An 18,827-nucleotide genomic window follows, 5' to 3' on the forward strand; every position below is an offset into this window, starting at 1 on the left:
AAAGGACGTCCCATTGCTCTTAAAACTAATTTCCCTGCTTCTCGTGGTTTCCTTGCGTCCCTCCATGCTTCCCTGGTGGGAGGGACTAGTCGCAGGGAAACGACGCAAGTGAGGGACGCAAAGAATCAATTTAACCGAAGTGAGAAGGACCCACAGAAAACTGAACAAGAATCGACAACACGACCCTCTGCTCACTCCTTTCCTGTAAAATACAGGTCCAGCCCACAGAAATGCTCCATCAAGGATGGTGCTATATATGGAATGCCATTTAAGCCAAAATTAAATAAATACATAAATAATTAAATAAAAACATATATGTATATAAATATGCCTATGAAATACATTCTAAAATAAATAAATTAGGCAATAAATATGTATACATGTACATTTAAATACACATTTATTTATTTCATGGGACTTTTATTTCATAATGACACATTTATTTATTTCAAGAGACTTGTATTTCATAATGACACATTTATTTATTTCAAGAGACTCGTATTTCATAATGACATATTTATTTATTTCAGATGACTTGTATTTCATAATGACGCATTTATTTATTTCAAGAGACTCGTATTTCATAATGACCATTTATTTATTTCAGGTGACTTGTATTTCATGATGAGACATTTCCATTCCTTATATGCAAATGAACGGGGCGTGGTTAGCTCACAGGTCCAGAGACCCAGACCAAAGCAACAGCACCACACTGACTACTCGAGAAGAGGAAGAAAATGGAGGAGAAGGACTATAAGGCAAACTACTAAATGAAAATAACAACATGGAAGACGTCAGTGGGCTCCAAGATGCTATGCTATCCTTAGCAGATCAAATTGATCAACACGGTTTACCAACAGATACTATTTTGGCCCATATTGAAGACTTTATCGAAGTACTCGGGCGGATAAGCGCTCTTCGAGATATCAACACGGATGACGAAGTTGTAAATACTTTGACACTGATTGAGCACCGTGTTCGTGTGGAAGATGTCCAAGAAGTTGGTTCAAGCACAGGTGCAGGACGCCCGCCTCTGGATATTCCAGGCGATATGCTCGCTACCTATGTGTTGTCCGGTCTATCAACCCGAGAAATCGCGGATCTGTTTGGCGTGTCATCCCGCACAATTCAGAGGAGATTGGTCGAAGAAGGCCTAAGGTGAATTACTTGAGCTAACGTAAAATCAAATTATTGCTCTATCGAGCTAACGTCATACAAATAACGAGCCCATAGAAATAGAATACGAGTATACTCATATTCTATTTATATGGTCAGGCCGCTACAACTGTCACTATGGCAACGGTACACATACAAATGGCCGCCGCTCTGACCATCCTACATTATCTTAAAATAGAATACATCCATTATCCTGCTACGTTGATTTGAATGGGAATGTCCGTTCTACTCCTATTTTATTTCTATGGACGAGACTGGTGGGCAAAAACGTGTATAATACAGTTAACGTTAACAAAATTAAAACATGATGGACAAACAATTATTTAGTATTGTGTAGCAATATGATACGAAGAGATGGTTGAAATGGAGTATATGTTAGACTGGTGGATGTTCGTCAACGTTAGCCAACACGTTTATGTTGACGTTGCACACAAGTTAGGTCAGTTATTATTAACAGCTGCTCTGTCAGATATGACTATTGTTACACCGAAATCTGTTTGTATTGTGAAATTGCGGTTTTTGTTTATTCATCAAAAATGACTAAAGTCAGAGATGTTTCCTGATACACGTGAAGTTGCAGCCACTGTATAAATTAATGTTAATATAACTGGAGTTGTGTTCATGCTAACTGTTCAGTACAGTACTTTACGAGGACTTCCGGGGCGCTCACGCTGGTGCGACCTGGGAGCAGCTGTGTGTGTCATGCTTTGTTTTTTTGCTTTTCTTTGTTGTTCAAGTCATTGTTTTGCAAGTCCGAGTCAAGTCTCAAGTCTTTGCGCTCAAGTCCGAGTCAAGTCTCAAGTCATTGTTTTGCAAGTCCAAGTCAAGTCTCAAGTCAGGATGGGCAAGTTCAAGTCAAGTCAAGTCCTAAACTTTGACACAACGAGTCATAAACAAGTCATTATGTGTTTTTCACCAAATGTAATGACATCGATCAACAGAATAATACTTAATAATCAAATTGCTCTTTATTAGTCACATTAATAATTTAATAATCCATTTTCTCTCTGCTGGTAAAGTAACGTGTGTTTTTCTAATTTAAGAGGGATCAGTAAGGTAAGGCTACCGTGACGGTTTGATTCAGAAGGAGTTTAATGTATAAGATCCCTGATGTTGAGGTAACCAGAATGTTTATTTCCACTGTGTACAACATGTTATAAGGGACCCACAATCTATCTTTATGCAAGGGATAATGTGCAGCGAGGCGGTCTCTATGGGGAAAAGAACACCTGAATCTAGATCCCTCTGCAAGTGGTACTTTAAGTATATTTTGATGCTAATACTTTTGTACTTTTACTTGTAACATTTTGAATGCAGGACTTTTTATTGTACAGGGTTCCTGCAGGTTTCGCCAACTCAAATTTAAGACTTTTTAACACCTATTTAAGACCACTTTGAATAGAATTTAAGACCTATTTCACGGCAATAAAGTATGAAGGAAAATGTATATAAAGAAGAAATACGTCCCATAATCACTTACAAAGTAAATGTATTCATGTTCAACATAAGAACAATGACTGAACACAACAGCGTAACAGTACAGAACTGTGTTAGCGTGTTAGACAAAAAAGTGTTTATGTGTGTGCGTCTGTGTGTGTGTCTGTGTGTGCTTGAGTGTGTGTGTGTGTGTGTGTGTGTGTGTGTGTGTGTGTGTGTGTGTGTGTGTGTGTGTGTGTGTGTGTGTTAGGGCTGTGCAATTAATCATATTTTAATCGCAATTACGATTTTGGCCTGCCACAATTACGAAAACAACATAATCGGAAAAAACGATTATTTTGCTTTGCTAGGTTGTGACAGTGCACTACAACATATTTGATCTAATTAATTTTTTAGTAATGTATCATTTATTTAATTAATTTTTGTATTGGTTTTTCAGTTGAATTATACGTTCAGGGTAATCAACAGTTAAAAATATACTGTTCAAATTATTATTTGTTTTAAAGTTCAATAAATGGATGTTTTCAAAGTCAATGAATAATCATATTTAATAATCGTGATATTAATTATTGACCAACATAATCTTGATTGCCATAATCGAGCAGCCCTAGTGTGTGTGTGTGTGTGTGTGTGTGTGTGTGTGTGTGTGTGTGTGTGTGTGTGTGTGTGTGTGTGTGTGTGTGTGTGTGTGTGTGTGAGAGAGAGAGTGACAAGAGCTATATTCAGAGCTCTGCTGCCTTGGCTTCATCGTTGCTGTTGTATGATTGGTGTTTAGCTACGGTATTTAGTGTCTACAGCACCTCCGCTTTTAGGGTTGACGTAGACCCAAACTTCGCCCGGAGGTCCCCCGGTGTTGTTGCGGGAGCTGCTGCACTAGCTAACGCTACATTAGCAAAACAAACACTAATTTATTTTGCAAAAGATGCAGCGGGCTTCAAACACGTTCCCTCCACTGGTTTCAACCAAGCACTAAATTAGATGTTTTCCAACCAAATACGGTTGAACTTACACTTCCCCATATTTATTTGTAAGTAGATTCGAAGATAGGCTACATCAGAGCCGTATAATAGAAGAGTTATGACATCTCCGTTCACTCCAATGGACCACTTTTTTTACAGCAATGGCGGATCGTGGAGCCTCTCATTCGTTCCCCGGAAGTTAGCGCCAAGGCTAGCAGAGCGGTAGAGTTGCAGCATAATAACCGTTCGTGACAGACTTTTAAAGGTAAGAAGAAGTTTAAAGATTTATATTGCGGATATTATAAGTACATCTGATTCAAATTAACATGTGTATTAAAGGATGTCAGTGGATTATCCCTAAATCAGTAGATTTAGGGAACGTTTACAGATAACAGATCAAGCTAGGATACCGAAGCAAGTTAGCAACAGACGTTGAACAACCTTTTAATTGTAAATTCCGTTCTCTTAATGTCATTTGGTCCAACGTTGTTGAATTAGAGAAGAGGGGCTTCTAAACGGGATTGTATGCGGGGGTGGAGGGAGTTAAATATTAGATAAATATAACTTTGGTGCGTGTAAGAGTGAGTGTTTTTAGCAGAGCCATATTGTGTCCTTGTGATTATGTTGATTATTACCTGCCTGTATAATGTTGCAGCTCAGCTGATTTTGGATTGATGTCAAAGGGAGAGGGACTTAAGTGAGTGTGAAAACACAAGGTAAGTTTAATACTACTGTTTTATATAAGTAAGCATACTAAACATGTATTCTATCACTGTATTATATAAGTAATCTTGTTAGTAACCTACTGTATGGCAGGTGGAGGGGCAGTGATATTACAGGTGGAGGAGCAAGACTGCAAACTCACAAGACAGAGAAATCAAAGTTTGTTCTCCAGAGAAGAGGTTGATTTCACTTCAATTTTTTATTTCATATTTTCTAAAGATGTGGAAATGGCAACAAAAAAACACGTGAGAGCTGTAACCAAGACAACTGTAACAACAGGAGTAGAGAGCCACCAAGGTTTTTCAAGTCCCTCTCTTACTCCATTTTGCCAACCCAAACTTCCAGGTACATGACGGGACACCTTGCTTGTTTTTGTTGTTTGCTCTCCTCTGGCTGGGTGCTGGCAGGTGGAGGGCAGTGATGTTGGCAGGTGGAGGGGCAGTGATGTTACGGGTGGAGGGGCAGTGATGTTACGGGTGGAGGGGCAGTGATGTTAGCTGGGTGCTGGCAGGTGGAAGAGCAATGTTTAGTCCAAATATTTCCATTGCAACGGCTAATGGAAATGATTGCAGCTGTGGATCTGTTTGGGGGTTGCTGGATGTGGTAGCTTGGCTGCTGTTGTTCCTTTTCACCTTTTTGGATTGGATCTTGCTTCCAAAATGGCCATCTTTTAATTTTTTTTTTTTTTCTGTCATTTCTGATTTGTTTTGCCTCAATTCTCAGCCTCAGCCGTATACATCTTTTTACGAGTTTTTGTTGTACTCCACAGCATGACGGAAGCCTGCTGGAGAGGGCCTGAGCTTCTTTCTCCAAGACACCCACTGCGTTGGGGAGCTGCATGAGGGAGGAACCAGTCTTGGTCCTAAATAGTTCCTCAATTTGGTGAATTAAGTCAAAGGCTTCTTGGGAGGGACGACAAAGAGCACCTGCCTTGAAGTCTTTCAAGTCCACTAACAAGCTGTTGTCACCAGAAGGACTCTCATCATGGTGCTCTGTTGCAATTTTGCATTTTTCACAGATGCTGGCAAACTTGATGATTTTGTGGACGATGTAGCCTGCAAGATGGAAGAGAATACATTTCTCAGTTTTGTGAGGTCAGGTGCTGCTGCTCTGTTCACCGCCATCAGCTGTTCCACTCTGACTGATGGAGTGATTTTTGGCTCCCCTGTGTCCAGGAAGTCTGCCAAAAAGCTACTGTGGTCTTCCTGGTAGCTCCCAGAGCTGATGGTGGTGAGGAACTGCCCCACAGATATGATTCTCAGTGCATGATGGAATTCCACTGGAGTTGGGACAGGATTTTTAGACCTCACACAGCTGAATGTATTTTCAAGGCAGTCTTGTGTGAACCTTGACGTTAACACAAACCTGTGTCCTTGTGTAAGCATCTCCTCTTGTATGGCCAAAATTGATGTTGTTGCCATTATCACCCCTGTTTGAACAGGCTTCCAACCTCCCTTTTGACCTATCTTTATCCCACGAAACAGATGGACGATGTTCTGGAGGAAGGTGATGGCCTTTTGGTACTCCTCCATCTTGAGCCTGCTCAGGGCTGTAATTGGATGGCGAGATGACATCAGATCAAACCAACGATCAACCTGCTCCAGGAACCACGCTGTCGTCAGGTATGACAGAGGGCGGTTTTCTTGCTGCACCATGTATTTCAGCCCAGCACTTGTAGCCTTACTGAACACATTTAGAGCAAGACCAACCTTCATCTTATCAAAGTGACTTGGCTCGATGGCTGCAGCTGAAAGATGGGGAGCTATTTTTAAGGCCATCCCTTCCTGAAAGGTCAATAAGTCCTTAATGGGGACCACAGAAACCTCGTTAGAGGGGAGGTTCTCTCTGTTAACAACATCCTCAGGAATTATGAAGACCTGCCCACGGACAAGGGTACTTTTTAAATTTTTTACCAGATGTGGGACATCGGGCATGAAATAGAGCTGCCTGTCTGGTTTTGCTGGATGTGGCACCGATGTTTTATTTTGGTCCACCCCAAAGGATTTCCACATGGCTCGGTTAGGGCTACCCATGTCGGTGGTGACATCAAGCACATGTAGCCCTATGGATGCTGCCCTCTGTATTATCTCAATAATGATTGGCCTGTACTCTGCTCCATTGGTAGAATTGCCAGTGTAATGATATGCCACTACTTGCTTCCACCGTGTTGTGTTTCCAGCCAACATAAACACACAAGCATGTGTTGCCACCCCTGTGTGACCTGGTAAAGTCACATCACCGTACAGTTTGCCTGTAATCATGTCTAACTCCACACTTGGTGTGATTGCCATTTCATCCAAGGTCAACACACACTCCCTTTCAATGTCTGTCAATGTATCTGCCTTCAATTTTAGGAAATCAAAGACCTCTGTCAACACACCAGGCTCAAACTTAACACATTGCATCCTTCTTTGCAGTGTCCTTATTCCTGGAAGGGGAATCTTCAATTCCTGCAGAGTTTTGTAACCCGTTGGTCCGCTCGCAAAGGGAATTTTTAAAGCCTTCTTAATTGTCTCATTGCTCCATTTCATCCCCTTTGTGGTGAGTCTGCCTAATGCCTTCAGTTGGTCTTTTGAAAACGTTTTCTTATATTTCTTGTCCCTAATTTTCATTGTTTTCTTGAGAGCTGCATTTTCCTTCCTGATTTTTCTTAGTGCAGCCTTTGCTTTTTTGGTGATTCCTTCTTGGCTCTTTAATTTTCTCTTTAATTGTTGTAATAGATCTGTTTGAATGGCTGCTGGTTCCCTCGTATGCTGACTGGCTGCTGGTTCCCTCGTATGCTGACTGGCTGCTGGTTCCCTCGTATGCTGACTGGCTGCTGGTTCCCTCGTATGCTGACTGGCTGCTGGCTGAGTGGGTGGTGTCCGCCCTCCCTGTCTCTCCTCACTAGCCATGTCCTCTCTTTCTTCACCCTCACTTTCCTTTCTCTCAGTCTCCTCATCCCTTCTTCCCTCAATCTTTGAGACTAATGTAAGTAGAAGACATGGCACTGTAAATGTTCGAACATTTAAAATATTATACCACTTAAAAATAAGAAATATTACTTTTGTTACTAAGAGTTCATACTTATTATACCTGTGTCACCTTTCACACTATCGCTGTGATCATGAGCTATGGGCTTTGTAGATACAGGTCCCGGGGTGAATCGTGGTGCAGGGGCCCTTCTCTTTTTGACCACAGGGCGATGCACGAAGATGGTGGGTATAGCCTCTGCTCTCAGCCTAGTCTTGCCCTTTTTTGTCTTGACAAACTGGTCTACATCAAAATGTGCCTGCGGAGTGACTTGAGGTTACTTCACACACAGAACAACTGTGTCTGAATCTTGTCTGCCCACATACATATTCCATAGTGGTTGAATACACAGTATTAGGAAACACTTTATACTTACTGGACATGTTATACTCATTACATACTGTATATAAAATATGACCAAGAATGTGAGACAACTTTATAGAAATTCATATCACATATGTTACTGATGCCATTTGTCATACTTTATTAAATTCACAAATAATAAAGTTCCATAACTTCAGTTGGGAACAAAGACCACAGCTTATCTCCCCAAGGCAATTTCCCATCCAATAGGTGTGCTATATAGGTGTGTATAACCCTTTCTCCTGTCTGTTTATCCCTCTTTCAGCACAAGAACCAGAGGGGGATTCAATGGAGCCTGAATACCTGCACTGAGACCCTCACCCTGCACCCTGAGTCTCAACTCTGTGTTTTTCAAGCCTTTCCCTGTTTTTTTGTATTAAACAAAACATTAAGCTTTCCCAATGGTGTGGTTTTCGTTTTGTGAAAAAGTGCAAATGCAGTGTTTGTATATAATTACCTCACATATTTTTTTGCTGTTGGTCGTGAAATTGCTCCTGCTGACTTGAGCCAGCCATTTTTTCCTCCGCTCTGTGTCAGTGGGGAAGCCGTACATTCGTACTCCTTTCTCGGAGCGATTTGAGCATCCCCAGGTAGCACAGCAAACCATGGTGGCGACTGAGAGGCAGCACAGCAAACCAGGACAACACGGAGGAAAAGGCACAGACAAACTGCATGATATGCTATTCAATGTTTATTGAATTCCATGTATTTGCAATGGATGTTCCTAAAACAACACATTTAACATCATCATCATGCTGCTGCTGCTAGTCCTTTGATAGTCACCTGTCGGTCTCCTGTCCTTTCTGAAAGCCATAAAGATGACATTAGTCATTTAGATAACTTGTGTCCTCAATTACCATGGGATTACTGAAACTACCATGAATTTAAGAAAATGGTAGACATTAATCTAATCTGAATTTTAAAGCATTACTTTAGATCCCCTCCCTCTAAATATATCAATAAACATTAGAAAGTGATGCTCCTGACTACCATACAAGTTTAAGAAGATAATATTGGTTTGAAAGAATTCAAAGCTATAAATAAACAGCAACAGGCTCTTTAACCAAGGCACTGTTAGCCTACCATGTAAACTAGTTGTTCACACTAATCCTAATATTATCACTTAATATTAGCAAATTCTATTTTATTTTTAAAACATATTGATGTAAATACATACACATATCAATTTGTTGTATAAATATTGCAAATCAAAACCTTTATTCACTAATAATTACCAAAAATCGTAGTTCTATCTCCTGTTATCAGTGCATTCACATTGCCCGCCATGAACTTCCGGGGAACGATCCTCGTCTACATGAACCACGTGACGATAACCGTTTTTGGACTTCCGTTGTCGTAACTCTTCTATTATACGGCTCTGGGCTACATGAGCTGAAGCTTGGTTGCTAGGTTACTAGCTGGGTGTTCTCCAATAAGGGGCCGGGGGAAACAAAGTTAGTGATTACTGGTTCCATGTTGATTTAATTCAATACAGATTGTTTGGGGGAACTGAAAGGCTATTACCATACTGGTTACTTTGCAGCCCGGACATTTCCCCCAAAACACATTTAGACGCTATCGCAACATAGAAGTACCTTTCAAATCCGATAATTTTTAAGACCTTCTGAATCATATTTAAGACCTTTTTAAGGCCTTAAATTCAGATTATCAAATGTAAGGCTTTTTAAGACTTGTTAAGACACCGCGGGAACCCTGATTGTAACTTTTTTTAATTGTCTGAACTTCTCCCACCTCTGACAATAAATCCTGAGTGGTTACCAAAAAAAAAAAGCAGCCAGATGCTGCTTCTTTTTTCGGTTTTCGCTCATTTCTTGACTTTTTCCGACGCGCTTGCATTTAAATCCGGCTCCCCGTCTCCCCGTCGCTCTGTGCAGCTGGCCTGTACCACTACACATGCTGTGCCCCCCACCCTTCTTTCACATAATGGTATGATCCTAGTGTGTCCTCGCATATGATTGGCCGCATGGTGGGCCAGCTAAATAAAGACCCGCCCCTGCCTGCAAGGATTCTCGCAAGAGTAGGAGCGGCTGAAGATTCTTCTTTCCCCGACGGGAGTCTTCTCTTCTAGCGGCAGCTCGCGATCGGCGTGTTGGAGACCTCTGAATTAAAGTAGAAAGTCACCTCAAGTCAGAAGGCTCAAGTCCAAGTCAAGTCCCGAGTCATTGGTGTTCAAGTCCAAGTCGAGTCGCAAGTGTTTTGTGATTTTGTCAAGTCGAGTCTCAAGTCATAAAATGTGTGACTCGAGTCTGACTCGAGTCCAAGTCATGTGACTCGAGTCCACACCTCTGCCTTGCCTTTGGACTCTTTTCAGCCATATGGCATGGGGACTCAGCGGTGACGTGCTGAGTCACAGGCTCATCTACAGCCGTGAGCTGCTGCTGGATATAAGTTCACTGGCAGCAAGTAACCCTATTCCGCCTATTCCCCACTTCCTAAGAAGTGGTAGTACAAATGCTTTACCGGGCGGGATGTTGCCCAAAAATTGTCGGAGGAAGAGAGGAAGGAGAGAAGGCGTTCAAAGCAGACTGAGGACAAACGGGCCAGACAACCGACGGCTCCCCCCGCTCCCAACTATCCTTCTCTCCAATGTTCAATCCCTACGGAACAAATTGGACGAATTGGAGGCTTGTGCTAAATTCAAGCGAGATTACAGGGACGCGTGTCTGCTGGCATTCACTGAGACGTGGCTGAAAGCCTCGGACAGCAACGAGGACCTACACATCAGCGGTTTTGGGTACCCTGTTCGGATGGACCGGTCGCCTGTCATAACAAACAAATCCTGCGGGGGTGGAGTATGCTTTTATATCAACAAAAGGTACTGTAATTCCTTCACAGTTCGGGAGGAAATATGTACTCCGGATCTTGAACTGTTATCCATTTCGCTTCGCCCCAACTACTTGCCTAGAGAGTTCCCCCAGCTGTTTTTCACTATTGTTTACATTCACCCACGCAAACGCCTCAGCAGCCACTCAGCTGATTGAGGAAGTTACTAACAGACTGGACTCCCTCTCCCCCGATGCTCCTACATTTATTTTAGGAGATTTTAATCACTGTCAGGTGCATAAGACCTTAAAAACATACGAGCAGTATGTCACATGTCCTACAACTTTAAATAAATCCACTATTGACTTATGTTACGGCACGGTGCCTGGTGCATTCAAGTCCCTGACCATGCCCCCTTTTGGAGCTTCATACCACACGAGCGTTCTTCTGGTGCCGATCTACAAACCCATCTGCAGGAAACAAGTGTGCACAAAAAAAACGGTGAAATGTTGGACAGAGGAAAGCATTGCCACCTTACAGGCATGTTTGGACTGCACGGATTGGGATGTGTTTTATAGCTCATGCTCTGATCTCAATGAACTGACGTCAACTGTCTCATCCTACATATCATTTTGTGTGGAGTCTAACATTCCTTGTAAAGACATTACCGTCTTCCCTAATAATAAGCCGTGGGTCACGAAGGAACTAAAGAGTGTTATAAATAGAAAGAAACGTATATTTTACACTGGAAGCAGTCAGGACAAAAAAGAAATTAACAGAGAATTAAGAAATGAGATAAGAAAAGCTAAAATAGCTTATAGGGATAAGGTGGAACTCAAATACAGCAGTGGAGATCTTCGGGAAGCCTGGAGGGGAATCAAATCAATGTCCTCCATCTCCCAGGGTAACAACAATGACAGGGCTAGGAATACAATTAACATTGAGGGAACAAATTAGGCAGACCTCCCCAATGCTTTTAACATTTTTTATTCTCGATTCGAGAAAAATCATTTCTCCATAAACACCTCAACCCTTAGAGAGTCTCTCTCACCTATCTCAGACATAGTCATTGAACAGGATGATGTTAGGAATCTCTTAAAATGAGTCAATATTAGGAAGGCCCCAGGTCCTGACCATATTTGTGGGCGTACACTCCAGTATTGTGCTAGCGATCTCTGTGGTGTTTTCCAGCATATCTTCCAATTGTCACTTCAGAATAGCCAAATTCCTGATATGTGGAAATCCTCAACTGTAATTCCCATCCCTAAGAAGCCTCATCCTAAAGTCCTAAACGACTTCAGACCGGTGGCTTTAACGTAATTGGTAATGAAAATGTTTGAAAAAATTGTTAAAGGCCTTGTCATGTCAGTAATAGGTGGTGAACTTGATCCACTACAATTTGCGTATCAGGCAGGGAGAGGCGTAGAGGATGTAAAGCTTTTTATACTGCACACCCTCCACAAACACCTTGAAAAGCCACAAGCCCATGCCAGGCTTTTGTTTGCTGACTTTTCTTCAGCATTTAACACAATGCAGCCACATCTCCTGGTAGAGAGCCTATTATGTCATTTTAAACTGCCCGATCAACTTGTTTTATGGATTTTAAACTTTCTAACTAATAGAGAGCAGAAGGTGTCTATCAATGGACACCTCTCTGACTCTGTCATCACTTCCACGGGCTCGCCTCAAGGATGCGTTCTTTCGCCCCTACTTTTTATAATGTACACTGATAAATGCAGGAGCATGCAAGACAACAGCTACCTGGTTAAATTCTCTGACGATACCACCCTCTTGTCCCTCCTTAGCGGCTCAGAATCAGGCCACGAGGGTGCTCTTGCCGATTTTATTTCCTGGTGTGATGACAGTTTTCTGGATTTAAATATCTCCAAAACCCAGGAATTGATCATTGATTTTAGACGTCACAAGAATGTTCCTAAGGAGTGCATCATACACAATGACAAGGTAGAAATTGTCACATCATACAAATACTTGGGCACCATTTTCGATGACCACCTCAAATTTGATGTGAATACTGAGTGTATTGTGAAGCGGGGTCAACAGAGAATGCACCTTCTTCGCAAACTGAACTCTTTCTCTGTCAGGCCTTTCATTCTTTGTCGTTTTTACCAAGCATTCATTGAGAGCCTTATTTGTTTTCCTTTTATCTGCTGGTTCCATAGCCTTACACTGAAAGACAGGAACAGCCTGAACAGCATTGTTAAAACCTGCTCCAAGATCATCGGCGTGAAACAGAGAGACTTAAATTCCTTCTGTAACCAACAGATTCTGCGGAAAGCAGAGACCATTCTGAACTCTCCAGGTCATGTTCTTTCACATGAATTTCGTCTGTTGCCATCAGGGCGTAGATATGCTCTACCTGATCAAAGGACTAATCACTTTTCTAAATCATTCATCCCTTCTGCACTCAAACTTTAAAATTCTTGAAAAGGCTTTTAACTTGATTATTTATTTATTATTGTGATGCTTTGAACTATTTATAGTGTAAATTAGAATTATTCACATCTGTGCTCCCGGGTGTATCTGTGTGTTTTTCTTCTTGTATGTTCCTGCTTGTGTACATGACATAAGCTGCTGCTCATAACCAATTGCTCCTTGCGGGATTAATAAAGTTGTTGATTGATTGTTACACCTAACTAACGTTGCTGTTGTTTATGTAATAAATATATAATTGAAATGACATTACACATATATATTTTTTATGTTTTTCTACTGTGATTTATTCTGAGTCTAGCTATCATAATTTCCTCCCTTCTGTTTCTTTCTTTATAAATATTTGTCTGCTGGCATACCAGCAGACCAGCATTTATCTATCACCAGCTTATGTTAGTATTAAATATACAATGTATTCTGGTAACTATCAAAATAAAGACATTGTATAGTGTTCATAACAGTATTTTTATTTAATAAATTATACTTAATACAATAATATTACAAAAAAAACCTACATCTAAATAAATATATCATCTAAAATAGATGCATTTGATTTAAAAATAACAAATATAATTCAAAATGTAAACCTCAACAAAGAAATTATAAACATTTTTCTTTTTCTTGTTAATATCCATTATCTTCTCTGTTATGTATCTTCCGGTCTTTGCCAATCTGGCCAGCATTTCTTGGTCCTCCACGTCTTTCTCGTACAGCCACTGCTTGAAGCAAACTGAAAATAAGAAACAACAATGTTTTAACAAATCGTATTAAATTATGTGATGATAGAACTGCAAACAGAATAGCTGAAACTTTAACAAAATAAATAACTCAGTTACCTCTAATCATTAACCCATGTTTGTATCATTGAGTTAACTCCGTGTGTTGCTGCGAACATACATAATATATACCTGACGTGGAAACGTTACTCGTGGATGGGGCTACAGAGCTACTAGAAAGACAGTCCAACCCGGTGCATTCCTCCGTCTGAATGTGGTGCACTTTTGCTAAATGTTTAGACAAATAGCTCGTGTTACCGCCCTTACATGTTAAATTCTTATTACACTATTGGCAACGAGCATTTTCCACCTCAAGACCAAGCCCCCAGGAAGTGCGCCGGACTCTGAGGAAAATATTCGTTGTGTCCAAACGGTGGTACTACAATTTCCTTATCAGTCTGTGACGTCGACCGGCCCAGAAATACTTTTTCCCATTGACTAACATTGGGAAAGAGACGTCTGTAAATCGGTGGATAATTTTTTTGAAACTAAATAAACTACCCCGTATGAACTATTGTATAGCCCTAGACTCATTAAGTCCTTATAGTTGTAAAATGCACTAAAAGCCGAATCTAGATTTATTCTCTCTCTCCATTCTTTCTAGTGAGCCGAGAGTGTGTGCTCGGGTGGGCGGGGCTTAAGGGGCGCATGCTCTGTGAGCGCACAAACGGGTTCTTCTGCTCTGACAGCCAGGCATGACGGGTAATCTGTGACGTTTCGCTCTCTCAAAAGTTGGGCCATTTTGACTTCATGCGCAGCTCTCATAGGAAAGAACGAGGCCCCTCCTCCGACGCTGTATCCAGTTCTTATTATACATCCATGCTCAAGACGGGTAACATAACTACCCTCGGGGCGCTTAGTTCTCTCTGCCGTGTGTGTGTGTGTGTGTTGCATGCATGTAGCAGGTTCTGTGTGTAAACTGCCCCGCCCCCTCGCACACCGACAGGGGAGAGAGATCTCTTGTCTGGATTGGAAAGATCAAAAATAAATCATAGACGCACTTTGTAGTCTTATTGCATATTAGAAACGGAGTTGGCGACAGTAAGACTGCGATATAATGTTTATGTAGATATAATACATATGACATCTATTTTTTAAATGTCTCCAGTACCGATAAAAAGATCGATAACGTTGGACGTTAACGGTACCACGGTCTTTAATAATTCAGCCCCGGGGCCCGTTTAATACCAGGGCTCGGTACCCATCCCTAGTTTTAATTATTACATCATCAATATTACATTTCAAATAACCAAGTACTTGGTGTCTCACAAAGCGCAAGTGGCTAGTGCTGCTAAGAACATACCTGGTGATGGTGATGATGGTGGCTCTTCGCTGCAGGATCTGGTCGATGTCCTCCTAGCAGAAGCGATTGCCTTGACGTTCTCGTCCATGATGGCGGCGTAGGCTCCTTTCCTCAGCAGGTCCTCGATCTCCTTCTTGGAGAACTGCTGGACCGGCTAAAGGCGACGCAGAGAGACATTTACACAAGTGGATTTAGAAAACTCTTTTTGAAAATAAACTAAGCGTACTGCAACAGCGACTGACCCAAAAATGACTTGGCATCTAGAAATATGACAGATTTTCTTTTTCTCACCCCGTTGTTGTTGCCACTCATGCTCTGCAGGACGGCACGGTCCAGCCCGAGCTTCAGACTAGCTTTAACCAGCATTTCCCTCTCATAGTTTCTAGTGATCAGACGGTACACTTTCACCGCCTTAGACTGGCCAAAACGATGACACCGAGCTTGAACCTGAAATAAAAAATTAAAAGAGGGGTCAAAAGAGCATCATGTGCAGCTGCTGTTCAACGTTTTTAAGCATTACATGGGAAAATATACACTTAAAGAACCGAGGGAATAAACGGAAAGACTGTTGTTGTTGTTGTAGCCCTATTGAACTATCTTTAGGACAGACAGAGCAGATATATATATCGTACCTGCAGGTCATATTGAGGGTTCCAGTCAGAGTCGAATATCATACAGGTGTCCGCAGCAGTGAGGTTCACAAGCTCTTGATCAGGTGTTTGATGTGGGCTGGCATGATCCTTTCTGCAGCGATGAATAAAGAAAACAAAGAAGACATTATTAATGCCCCGGCCACACGAGGACGACAACGGCTAAACGCATAGGATTAACGCAAACGCAATCGCAAGAAAGCTTCCGTCCACACGCAATAGTCATCCGGATATTATCTGTCCACACGAGACAGCTCCGTTTAGCTCCAACCGCTGGAGAAGCTGCAGTACATGCAGGAGCCTCTACGTGGCGCTGTAACTTCCTCCACAAAAGCAGCGAAGAAGCATGGTTGTCATGGATGCCCTTCTTTTTATTCTCCACGGTGGGGGCCGAGGGAACCGGGCAGAGTTTTTCACCAGTCAACGTGTATTAAAGTTGAAATCTTCCGACAAAATTATAAAAGTGCCGGTCAAAGGTCTTCTTTGTTATTTATTGAGCTTTAAAACAAATTAATAACGAATCTATATAATATAATAATAAAATACACGGAGCCTCTCTTTTTCCTCCCTTTCTTTGGACAGCGTCAGTGTCTGTTTCATGCAGCAGCTGATCCAGTAATGAGTGACCCGGCCGACAGTAAAAATAAACATATTTATAACTAGTTTAGGTAGTTTGAGAGGTGTCTCCGTCCTGTCAGATTAGACTTCACTCGCGTTTATGTCCATATCGAGAGAAAGATAAATAATCTGAATTCAGTGTGCAGTTTACTTTGACGCGGGGGTGAGCAGCAGAGGTGGGGAGAGGCGGGGCTATTGCCTCATCATTATCAGAAAATGATCGTATAGGGCGTACACACGGAGCCGTTGGACCCCCCAGAGCGTTGCGTATGCCGTTCTATCCACCTTGGGACCCGTTATCGTTACCGCAGTCGTTTAGTGCCGTATTCGGTCGTCCTCGTGTGGCCGAACGGTCTATATGACACTAAACAGTAACGCAAACGACCGTTTTCGTCCTCGTGTGGCCGGGGCATAATAATAGTAATGATGGTAACAACAATAATATTAGTATAACTATTTATATAGCACTTACACAATTGCAAAGTGATTCTCACAACAAAAATAAAGAACAAAACAATATCAACAATAAAAAAACTAATTATTATAGGAATGTTAAGATACAAAGAAATGATAAACATTCTAAGAGGCCGACTACAAAAGGTAGACTCAATGGCTCTTGATGACATCAATGAGCAGTCCCAAAACATGCTGCTGTATCAAAATAAATATGTCCAGATTTCTTCTATTTAGTGTTGGATGATTTGTTGTATTGATTGCTGATGGATGTTAAGATATGTTTTACAATTATAACAAAAAGATTATTGTAATTGGAATCAAAAAGTTTACAAATCGTAGTTTTAATAAAATGACTAGCAATATAGGATTTATTCAACAGCGGTAAAGCATTACGTTGCTAAATTAACGTACACTGAACTGTAAAACTTACAACTATGTAGGAAAGGACCTGATCAGAAGGATTGACTAGTAAGACAGCAAAGAGGTGGAGTAGGTCTCTGTCATGTACAACCATTGGTAGATGTTACACTTGAAAGAAAGATAAGGAAATAAGACAACACAGGAGGACAAACATCCTCTGAAGTAAAAGACCAAATCATGTCAAGCTTTAACCTGAGCCTGTTTTTTCAGTCTTTACAATGCACTGTTGGAAATTACATTGCAAAGGCTAAATTCAAACTCAATACCATAAATAACTGGGTACCAAAGTGCTTTACCTGATAGAACACGTTCCACACGGAGCAGCAACCATCCGGCTGGGCCGTATGCTGCATATCATCTCCTCCCTCTCCACTGTTTCCAGTAGATATCTACTGCCTCTGTCCAATAAAACTGAAATGCCCCAAAACAATCATATTTAAAAAGTTAAAAACAATAACTTGCTTTTGGCATTCAAATGTATTATAATCTCGCCTTTTTCCTGGATGTCAGGAAGACGTTCCCTTCAAGTCCGCAACCAGTCATAGGAGTTCAAATGCAAAGCCTGAACGATGACAAGAGCGAGACTTACATGTTACAAGATAAGTAATACCAGAGCAGTGTTTAGGACATGCAGAGAACAGATCAAATCCCCTGACAGGCTCACACACTTTGGTGATGTCCTCATCTGATAATGATGTTTCATTTTTAGCAGCAAAGTAACATTACTCAAGGTATATGTTGGACCCAACTCATGTACAGTATGTTTTGCATCTCCTCAACAATGGTCTGTATAGTTGAGTAGAAACAAACTGTCCCTACAGTTTCAGGTAGATTAACAAAGAAAAGTTTGCAATGAAGCACAAACCCCCTCTTTGTATTAAGCTAGCTGCCACAGAAAGTACAGCTTAACATGCTAACCTGGTAGAGTTAGCTAACGTTAGCTAACTTCATGTCCAACTAAAAACCTCTAACGTGCATTACATTGACGATTTTAAACACAACTTAACTCTCTCAACTTGTAAAATAACTTTAATTTAACATACCCTTAAATAACTACATCACGTTTTTCAGGGGTTAACGTTGTAAGAAAGCAAAACGAACCTTCGAGACATATTTTATTCTCAGACTGGGTGTAATTGTGTAGCGTTGCTTACCTCCAGAAGGACTTTTAGCTGTTTCCCAGTAGAGACTAGAGAGGGCTGTCAGAGCGGTTGCTCTCAGAAGAGCAGCATTGGGCGGACCAGATAAGACCAGAGAAGAACCAGTTAAGCACCAGAAAAGCACAAGAATGGTTCTTGAACCGGTTTGGTTTATTGGCAGTTTGCAAACCACTTAAGAGTACTGGAGTGTGAAACAAAAGCTATTGAGTCAGTGTTGTGGTGCTGTTGCTTTGGTCTGGATCTGTGAGCTAACCACGCCCCGTTCATTTGCATATAAGTAATGGAAATGTCTCATCATGATATACAAGTCACATGAAATAAATAAATGCGTAATTATGAAATACGAGTCTCTTGAAATAAATAAATGCGTCATTATGAAATACAAGTCATCTGAAATAAATAAATATGTCATTATGAAATACGAGTCTCTTGAAATAAATAAATGTGTCATTATGAAATACAAGTCTCTTGAAATAAATAAATGTGTCATTATCAAATAAAAGTCTCTTGAAATAAATAAATGTGTCATTATGAAATAA

General features: G+C 41.1%; 1 protein-coding gene across 3 annotated transcripts; it reads right to left on the reverse strand.

Moving 5' to 3' along the window:
• Nucleotides 1–13,458: 13,458 nt before the first annotated feature.
• Nucleotides 13,459–18,541, reverse strand: LOC117539596 (chromatin-remodeling complex ATPase chain isw-1-like). Of its 3 annotated transcripts, none has more exons than XM_034205819.1 (6): nucleotides 18,283–18,541; nucleotides 17,425–17,690; nucleotides 15,617–15,728; nucleotides 15,276–15,431; nucleotides 14,985–15,138; nucleotides 13,459–13,635 (listed from the first exon to the last, which is right to left on the reverse strand). In XM_034205819.1, the coding sequence occupies exons 2-6, from the start codon at nucleotides 17,484–17,486 to the stop codon at nucleotides 13,460–13,462; spliced, it is 660 nt and encodes a 219-aa protein (XP_034061710.1). In that variant the 5' UTR covers nucleotides 17,487–17,690; nucleotides 18,283–18,541; the 3' UTR covers nucleotide 13,459. The 3 variants fall into 3 exon arrangements, with proteins under 3 accessions (XP_034061710.1, XP_034061711.1, XP_034061712.1); XM_034205820.1 differs by having other exon boundaries at nucleotides 18,230–18,541; XM_034205821.1 differs by lacking the exon at nucleotides 15,617–15,728.
• Nucleotides 18,542–18,827: the final 286 nt, after the last annotated feature.

Source organism: Gymnodraco acuticeps, unplaced genomic scaffold (assembly GCF_902827175.1).
Source record: "Gymnodraco acuticeps unplaced genomic scaffold, fGymAcu1.1, whole genome shotgun sequence".
Lineage (NCBI taxonomy): Eukaryota > Metazoa > Chordata > Actinopteri > Perciformes > Bathydraconidae > Gymnodraco > Gymnodraco acuticeps.